The sequence below is a fragment of the Protopterus annectens genome, chromosome 2.part0, assembly GCF_019279795.1.
Source record: "Protopterus annectens isolate FY-2018-M chromosome 2.part0, PAN1.0, whole genome shotgun sequence".
Classification (NCBI taxonomy): Eukaryota; Metazoa; Chordata; order Ceratodontiformes; family Protopteridae; genus Protopterus; species Protopterus annectens.
Window position 1 is genome coordinate 132,896,725 of NC_056728.1, and position 10,000 is coordinate 132,906,724.

Sequence of the window (10,000 nt, forward strand, 5' to 3'; positions counted from 1 at the left end):
ATGCCTCATGAGTGATCCATGAATCCAATGGTTGCGAAAGAGATCTTTGACAAATGGGGCCAGCCTTGCTGCAATCTATTTGCCACTCACCTGAACACCAAATGCAGCAGCTACTTTGCCCTCATTCCCCATCCGGGGATGTCACCCAGGGATGCTCTAGTTCACGATTGGCCCCCGTGAGTTCTCCATGCCTTTCCTCCCTTTCCACTTATACCCAAAGTGATACAGAAAGCAAGACAGTTGAGGAGTTCCTTGATCCTCATTGCTCCTTACTGGCCTCGACAAGTTTGGTTTCCTTTCCTGTGGCCCTACCTTTTGGAGGAACCATGGATTCTGGATCCATCTCCAGATCTCCTGATTCATCAATCGGGACAGTTCCACCCCTCCATCCACACCCTCGACAGCTTAGCTGCTCCAATTCCACGTATAGCCAGGTGCATTCCCTTATCTCCAATGGTCAAACACATCCTAATTTCATCCCATAAACCTTCCACTCAGAAACTATATTCTAACAAATTGAAAAGGTTTTCCCTTTGGGCTACAAACCGGGGCTTAGATCCATATACAGCTCCTTTAGAATCCGTTTTATCCTTCCTAACAACAATTTTTCATGAAGGAGCGACAGCTGCTACAGTTGAATTTCAATTAGCTACCATTTCCAATTTCCATTTTGGTTTCATGGGAAATCCAATCATGCAACGCTCCCTCTGTAAAATCTTCTTAAAAGGAGTTCTTAGGCCCCCAATAAAACAACCTTTAGAACCTTGGGACTTAAATTTAGTCCTCTCATCTTTGATGTCTGCACCCTTTGAACCATCTTTGATGTCTGCACCCTTTGAACCATCCTCATATTCAGACTTAAAATTGTTATGGAAAACCCTGTTCTTGGTAGCTATAACATCGGCTAGGAGAGTCTTGGAACTTCAAGCCCTAACTATTCGATCTCCTTACATTATCTTTCACAAGGATAGTCTCTCTTAGGACAAACCCTTCCTTTCTCCCTAAGGTATGCTCAGAACACAACCTGAATACAACCATTGAGCTACCTGTGTTTTTTCCCAAACCACTCTAATAAATCAGAGTATAGACTTCACCAGCTAGATGTCCACAGGATACTCAGATTCTATATACACAGGACCAAAGAATTCAGGAAATCTGATCAACTTTTTGTTTCCTTTTCTGACATAAGAAAAGGCTTACATGTTTCAAAAATTACTCTTTCAAAATGGCTTTCAGATTGCATATCCTTTGCTTATCAACAAGCTGGTAGATAATTACCGCTAAAGGTCACTCTACTAGGGCTGTAGCTACTTCATGCGCCTTTAGATCTAGGCTCCCAATTGGTACTATTTGTGCAGCAGCTACTTGGGCAAGACCACATACGTTTGTCACTCATTGCAAATTGGATTTGGCTTCCCAGGACAGGTCATCCTTTGGGTCCACTGTGCTGAAGAGTCTCTTTGTTTGAGCCACTCGGGATAAAGGTGCTAGGGACACTGTCCCATCCAGCAAGAATTACGGCGAGATAGGACTACATAACATAAAGACGTTATGTACTTACCATAATGTTCCATGTTTGTAGTCCATCTCGCCTATATTCTTGCGTCCCTCCCACCAACCCCCTTCCTGTTTTTGGGGGATCTAGTGGACCTTTTTTGGGGGCTGCCTGACTTTTCTCTTTATTGTCCACCTGGAATGGATTCTGTTTGTAATCCCTTCCTGTATTTTCCAACTTCTTTCTTATTATTATTACCTGATAGGTATTTATTACTTTCTTGCAAACTAGATCTGGGGAATTGCCGTGAGGCACCATGGGATAGGGGCTAGCCTCGAGCCAGTAAAAAGCTTTTGAGTTTTAGTATAGGCCGAGTCGGAGCCAAATATCTGCTCTGAACCCAACCAGCAAGAATATAGGTGAGATGGACTACAAACATGGAATGTTATGGTAAGTACATAACTTCTTTTTTTTATTGGTTGCTTGTTGAGTTATCCATCCTTGTGTTATCAGTTGTCTCCACTTGTAATTTCATAAGTAGGTGAAGTTGTTATTCGCCTTTTGCTGGAAACTCTAAGACCATTCCCTCACTTTAACTTAGGTTCACCTTTATGGACTTGTTTATGTGGAAGGAACCTTTCTCCAAACTATACTGCCTCAAGCCAGCTTTGATGGCATAGAGGGAAAGAGCTGTAAGTACCAGCCTTGGAAACTTAGGATTGATTAGCTGCAGGCATTTGATGGCTCTGGCAGGGGAGAATGAATGTGTCCTGCCTATTAGGAAGGTGAGGGCAGAGCAATGATGAAAACTATCACAGTCTCTAGGAGGATGAGCAGAAGGATTTTGCGCTGTGTGTGTGCTGGGAGCAGGCTTTCAGCTGTCGAAGCCAGCTCTTGGTGATTAACTTTTGTGAACAAGTATATAGGAATGTGCACTTGCTTAGGGGGAGATGTTGAGTCCCAGCAGTGATGCATATTGCCCATATCCCTGCCTAGGGGGTGGGATTAAGTCTGTAGTAATCCTGTCAGTTGCCAGGATGCCAGTGTGGGCACTTAAAACCCTTGGACTGATTTGTATAATGGCTTCCCCAGTTGCTCCCCATCCAATGTTGGCTATTGCTTTAACAGGGGAATGAATGGGCGGAGTCTGACAGGGTAGAATTTGATGGTTGGCAGACATGGACAAAAATACACAGAAAAAAAAACATATACCACTTCAGTTTCCACAGAACTGTAACACATGTTGGTTTCCTGTCAGGAGGGGATTTGAAAGTCCAACAAATAGTCCATTCATCCTCCAGATCCAAACCCTACCTTCCATCCCCAACCCCATTAATCACAGCCAGGCACGAGAGAGAGGCCACTGTAGTCTTCATCCATTTTAGAACAAGGGTAAAGATGCCTTAAAATGGTTTGGTTTCCCATTGGGTTGCAACAGTTAGAAATGTGTATGCAGGTGAAAAGATTGAATGCCCCCCCCCCCCCCCCCGATCCTTAATTTGGGAATGATCATTAGAGTTGTGAGAGACAGGTGGGCCTAAGGAGGATTTTTCTTTCCCTTCAAAGTAGTTTTGCAGCAGGTATGCAAGGTATCACATCGGACCCTCTGTGTGATCCACCTTATTTTGTAGCAAAATTACCCCCGTCCCAGTACAGTGGTACCTGTCTGGAGGAATATGAACAAAATTCAAACATTTTCACACCCCATAGATTGTGTATTATGGGATGAGAAACCTTTTTTTTACATTGGTGTAGGTGTTGTGGTGCTGAAATGTAAACTTAAACCTCAAGTTGAGGGAGTCTGTCCTTCAGATCGGGGTCAAAAACTCTACATTGCTTCAGGAAGTGAGAATTTGCATTTACAAAAACTTCCAGAGTGATCTGTTGAATTAGACCACTGAGGGTATTAAGACTGTACCATCTTATGAAAAGCCTCACAACTTGTTTAGTCATGGCTTCCATGGTAAGCTCATTTATGGTGCAAGTCGTATAAAACACTGATGGTGCAAACAAATGCACAGCAGTATTTGAGTGTGGCCATGTACCCACACATCTGGTTTAGCTTAACACCCTTCTCTGAGGAATCAGTGCCACCTTCATGCATACCATCATTAAGTGACTCTTTGGTCTTGTAATTAAAAGTTAAAGTCCATGAAGGAAGCAGGCCAGTCCCCGTCTGCTCTGGGGTATTTTCCTGCTTGCCTCTGAGGGCTTATTCAGATCTCAGCATAAGCCAGAGGAAAGCTTAATTCATCTGCATCTGCAATAGCAGTACAGAAGTAGCAGCAGCAGCAGCCAAAGGGATGGACACTTTTACTGTGCTAGTGCTTTGAAACGATTCAAAGATTAATGTTCTCAGATGGATACCTTTCCAATGCCTTCTCCACAGTCCTGTCTCCTGACCCAGTTTTACACACAGAAGATTAAGTGCTAATGTTTCCTCTCAGTCTAGTAAAGTGGGCATCCATCTGTGCATTCAAGTGCCCAACACTTAATAACCCACAGTTATAGGTTAACTTCTCTTCTCCCATTTTACCCTTGCACTTGATTCCTTCCTTCCTATAGAAGGTGGTCACCCACTGGGAAAGAAAAATGCCTTTTGTGAAGTAGAACCATACATTTGATCTGCAGTGGTAATTTTCTGCACAAATGTGTACACGCACGTGCACACACACACTGACATGAGACCACACTTTATACGTTCAGTTAGTATCAGCAAGTCTGTTCTCAACGTCAAGCTTTGCATGTTCACTTTCAAGAGTTTTTTTTGCTAACCGGGCCACGAGCGTGCTTAATCTCCATGTCAAGATCAGGAGAAGGGGTGCCTTCTGGATAAATACAGGTAAGACTCTGGTCCTGAGTGGTATCCTTTTAACAGTAATGAAGATGTGATACAGAGAGGATAATTGTCTTTAACAATTAGCTTAATAGCAGATGTCATTCCAGGGGGTTTCAGTATGTATTAGCCTGCAACAAGATGAGTGATACTACTATTTGTTTTGCTGGGACTGGCTGCATCTCTGGTTTAAGGGATTCTGCATACTGGCCAAAGCTTTTGCTGCCTCCATATTGCATTTTTAGATAGAGTCCATGTAATGGGCATTCCAACTTAGCAAATTCATCTAATGTTAAATTAGACCACATTGTGGTGGCTGTTCTCAATGCCAGGAGCCTCGGTAACAAATTGCCTGATCTTGTGGTGTTCCTGTAACTGTGTGCAGTTACAGAGACTTGGTTCAAATGTAAAGAAAGCACTCACTCCATACTTGGGTTTTGCACTTACCATGACTTCAGTTGTAGTGAAAACTGCAGTAGTGCCTCCATATTTGTCAGGGACCACACATATCATCAAAATCGATACCTAGAGAACCACAAATTGAACTCCTAGAATTACAATTTGCCTTGGTCAAGATAATCCTTCAACTTGCAGCATGTTACAGAAGAACCCCTTCCATATTCACAGATAATCATGTTAGCTTTCTGGAAGTTTTAGAAGAAATTCCTATAAGCAACAACTTCATAGTGCTAGAGGACTTCATTTACCCTGCCTTTAACTAGAACGTCTAATGTAGGAGAGATTTTTGGATTTTATTAACAGGATTACCCACCCACAACCCCTCTTCCCAGTTTTGCACATGGTGAAGCATACACGTGATTGTATAATTAGTAAACCCACTAGAGGTCCAAATATTCTTGACCTGGTCCTCATAAATATTTCACTTCCCTAGTCTCTCCTTTACTTAAATAGCCAGACCATAAACTTTGTAACATGTACTCTCTGAATCAACTTGTACCCTGTAACCAATGTCTCCAAATTTAAAGACTTAAACGGTGAACTTTATACAATTCTATGTATATATGACAGTACCACTTTTGACCTCAACATCTCCAGCAATGTTACTAAAGAGTTTTTTGCCTACTTAGACAAATGCACAAATCTAGCAGTCTCTGCTAGAGAAAATAAACTTTATAACAGAAAAAAATGTTAAACTGTTTAGTAAGGCTAGAGCTCCTCAAAATGAGGATGGTATAAAAATATCTCCATGAAACTGAAAAGCACTATAAGGACTATTAAAGCAACCAATGAATGGAGATTAACTTTGGAAGTGAAGGAACACTAAACATCCCCCTTTAGTTATGTTTGAAAACTAAGAAATTATTCTGCATTTTTCTGAGCCTTTCCTTAACGGGGTCCCCAGTCCAACCCCTGTGACATTGATTACCAGCAAATAAATTTACCACAAACTTCTCTCCCAAAACTCCTATTCAATCACCACTCATCCTGGAATTCTTTATACCCCTATCATCACTGAGGAACGTGTTCAGAAGATAATTGCAGAGACCAAAAACACTTCCTCCATGGGTCCTGCCAACATACTTGAGTGCTTAATAAATAGCTTCTGTTATATTTTTGCCAAATTTCTTAAATTGTTTATCCTAGGCTAAGCTGCATGTTGCGTTCCCAAATCCTGTTGCACTGCTGTGGTGATTCTCTTCCACAAGGGTGGATGTAAGACTGAACCTGAAATTATAGATAAATCAGCTGATGCTTAATACATGTTATACTGCCTGTCTCTGCTGAAATGTATATAGCAGATCCTCAGAATTATGCCAGCAGGGATTAGGGGTTTTTCAGGACCCTGGAGACTAGGGAACCTTTGTGGCAATTTTTCACACCCATTCTTTTGGTAATTTATTGTATGCTATGTTTCTTTTTCTGTGGTGTGTGTTTTGTTGTGTTTGCATTGTTGTCATTTGGTGCTTGGCTTTCTCTCCTTTATTTTTACCAGTTTTACACATCTCATATTTTTTTCTTGTAGGTGATTCTCCACAACAGCCCTGTTTTTAACAGGGAGACATTCTAATGCATGCTTGCTTGTTAAAGTTTTACCCTGTCCCCATGATCATTTCCATAGCATAAGAATAGTGCCAGCATTACTGAGCCACACTGGTTAATGTGCTCTTTCTCTTCTCAGATTATATATGTGGCCATGGCCTGTCTGGCTGCAGCTGCTGAGGTTCCTATTTTTTTTTGGTAATTTATAGTGTGTGTGTGATATAAAAAAAATTAATATATATATGTGTGTGTGTGTGTGTGTGTGTGTGTGTGTGTGTGTGTGTGTGTGTGTGTGTGTGTGTGTGTGTGTGTGTGTGTGTGTGTGTGATGTATACACACAGACACACACACATACATGTTGGGGGAATGCTGTCACAGTACATTGTGTTCATGCTATAGAATTGTAGATGTAATGACACAAAACACCACCATATCTTTCTGTGATCAGCCAAAACAAAATATGCTTATAAACTAATTTCAGACATACTAACCCAAGCAAACATGTCACATATTTTGTCCTGATGTAAACTACCAATAAGCAATGCTGTAAAGATTTTTTAAAACAGAGTCCTTCTGTTAGTGACTCACCTATGTGTTTCTCTTTCCTTTTAAGAGGAAACATCTGATGGTGTTAGTAAATCTGTTCAGCGTGTTTTTGCTTCCATGATGGGGGAGGAAGAGGAGGATGAAGAGGAGGAACGTGAAAGAGAACCCGCAGCAGCAAAACCTTCTGCTGGAGACGTCTTTGCTCTGGAGATGGAACTTGACCGTGAGAATAAGAAAATGATGAAGGTGAGCATAAATCACTGCTTGCATTTATACTTCCATATAGTTTAGGCCAGATTCAGTACCACCTACATTAAGTGTACACAATGTGTATTCAAGAATATCACAACCATATTTTTTATGCTTTCTGCTCACTCTGAAAGATTGTAGTAAGTGTACATATTGTCTACACTTTGTGCTAACCTTTGTGAATCCCCCGTAGTATTTAAAGCTGCAAGAAAATCAGTAAGAAAACTAAAATTAAGAAGAAGAAGATGTGAGTTATGCTTGTCTTGTCTGTTCACTCAGAACGGTGTATACTTAGTGTAGGTGTTAATGAATCCTAGGGTTTGTTTGTTTCTTTTTTTTGGAGAAGATTAATTTTTAGGAGTAAAATTAACAAAAAAGAATACGAACTGTCATGGCTGAATGCAAACTTATTTAATAAAAAAGCAGTAAAAAAACAGTAAGTGCTTTCGCGATCAGCCAAATCACTTCCTCAGGCTAAAATACACCAACTGTCACTTAAAATTTATACTATGAAAGATCAATCAGAAAACAAGATCAATGAACAAATTGATTAAATACAAATCATCTATTACAAAATACATTTCATATAAAAACAAGTGCAAGAAAATTTATGCAAAACATATTGGCAATATACAAATGCTTATATAAAATAATAAAAGGTTTATAATAAATCATGGTTGCAGTTCATGTGAGTATGAGTCCTGTTGTCATATGAGTTCTATTGTTTATTAAATACTTCTAATGTTTAAGTGGTTTAGCTTTCAGGAATGGTTTTAGAGACACCATTTCACTGATCCCTGGATGTTTATCAGCATTAAGTTGTATGATCCATCTTTGTTCCATCTCCTCAGTCCTATTCTTCAAATCTCCCCCTCTAATATTCTCAGCCACCTTTTCCAAAACTAAGAATTTAAAGACATGATGAATACCCGTAGCTTCAACATGTTTAGCACTGAGGTGAATACCGAGCATACACCCCGGTACCTGCATCTGTTTAGTTTGGACTAATTTTTAGGAGTGCAAGAAAGCAAAATATATTGGTTGCTATATTGTGTGCTGTTTGGCAGTATTGGTATTGTCACTTCAGTTTGTGCAAAGTAGGCACATATGCCTATCCTTTGTTGGCACAAGCACTGCAGATAAAAATGGCAGTTTGGAAATTTCCTTTCCTTTCATGAGCCTGCCATTTGGGTTGCCTCGTGAAGAGCATTGTTATGCTATCATTACCAGATCTGTAACATTAGCAAGCACATCTGCTGCATCTGGATTCTTATAAGTTCATAGGTATGTACTGGGCTACCTGCTCTTGAGGACCATTTTAAGCCTAGAGCGTTTCCTTTCTGTTCTCAAAATGACCTATCCCATTTAGCTTTAGATGGGCCTTACCCATCCCATGGTCAATAATTATATATTACCCGTAATAAGAATAAATGAGGTCACACCACAGATAATTTGAGGGGACCTTCGCTGTGTGTACACAAAGTACACGAATGAGAGATTAAGACCGGTTTTATTAGCTTAAATCCCTTTCTTATTCATAGTGAAAGTACTGTATGTGACTACAGTCTCTTTTTTTAGTCTAGACGGTTGCTTGAGCACTCTATATTATAGCATTTATATATTTAGGAATACTTTAACTGTATGATTTGTAATGTTTGCCTTATCACAGGAATAAGCTGATAACTAGACAGCATTGCAAAGCACCATTATCTGTTGATGACCCAGTTTTTTCTCCAAGCAGAAAAAAGTCAAAATTCTTGATAAATGCAAAACACACTTTTTATGATGATTCCTGTAAGGTCCCTAGATATAAGACTTCTAGGTTCTGTTTTTAACAGTGTTGGCCCCATCGTGTTCTCTTGGTTAGAACTTGCAGGACATTATAATGAATGGATTGGCTGGGGGAAAAGTGTGTGACTGGAGGGAGTAAAGAATTATGCCAACAAACGCCTTCTTTGAACAGGTTTTTAAAAGTAAATAAGTGTGTACAGTGATGCTGTCTTAAAATAATGATGTACACATGATGAAGGGTTCACCTGTTCTATGGAAAGCCACATTTTTCATGTCACTCTGACGAGGAGCAGTGAAACTAATTTATCTGCAACATTTGGTTTCTTTAGTTTTGCCTCGTTTTTCAGCTTTTGTAAATGGTTATCCTTGTCATTTTCATTTCTATTATATCTCCAGAGCACTTTTAGCAGGTTTTATGAGGCTTGTCTACAAAGGAACATAAAATATATTTACATATATATATATATATATATATATATATATATCTCTATACATAAAATATATTTACAGATATATATGTATATATATACATTTATTTTTTAATAGCAAGTTATGCTTGTAAGACTGGACAGTGATGTATTAAGTCTGGGTTGACCCTGGAAAACAGATTTTTTTGTTATTGAGAAGACACACTTGTTAAATATATGTCGAAATGTGCAGACTTTTCTGAGATGGTGTCAGTCGGTGTGTGTGTGAGTGCCGGTGTGTGTGTGTGAGTGCCGGTGTGTGTGTGTGTGAGTGCCGGTGTGTGTGTGTGTGAGTGCCGGTGTGTGTGTGTGTGTGAGTGCCGGTGTGTGTGTGTGTGTGAGTGCCGGTGTGTGTGTGTGTGTGAGGGTGCAGTGTGTGTGTGTGTGAGGGTGCAGTGTGTGTGTGTGTGCAGTGTGTGAGTGTGTGTGAGTGCCGGTGTGTGTGTGTGTGTGTGAGTGCCGGTGTGTGTGTGTGTGTGTGTGTGTGAGTGCCGGTGTGTGTGTGTGCCGGTGTGTGTGAGTGCCGGTGTGTGTGAGTGCCGGTGTGTGTGAGTGCCGGTGTGTGTGTGTGTGTGAGTGCCGGTGTGTGTGTGTGAGTGCCGTGTGTGTGTGTGT

At 40.5% G+C, this 10,000-nt stretch overlaps 1 protein-coding gene across 1 annotated transcript in view; it reads left to right on the top strand.

The window, feature by feature from the left end:
- Positions 1–10,000, top strand: part of GTF3C3 (general transcription factor IIIC subunit 3) — a 701,049-nt gene that overhangs the window by 44,335 nt on the left and 646,714 nt on the right. The window contains exon 3 of the mRNA XM_044060620.1: positions 6,946–7,124. Coding sequence (XP_043916555.1) covers positions 6,946–7,124 — 179 coding nt within the window. The remainder of the gene's footprint in view (positions 1–6,945; positions 7,125–10,000) is intronic.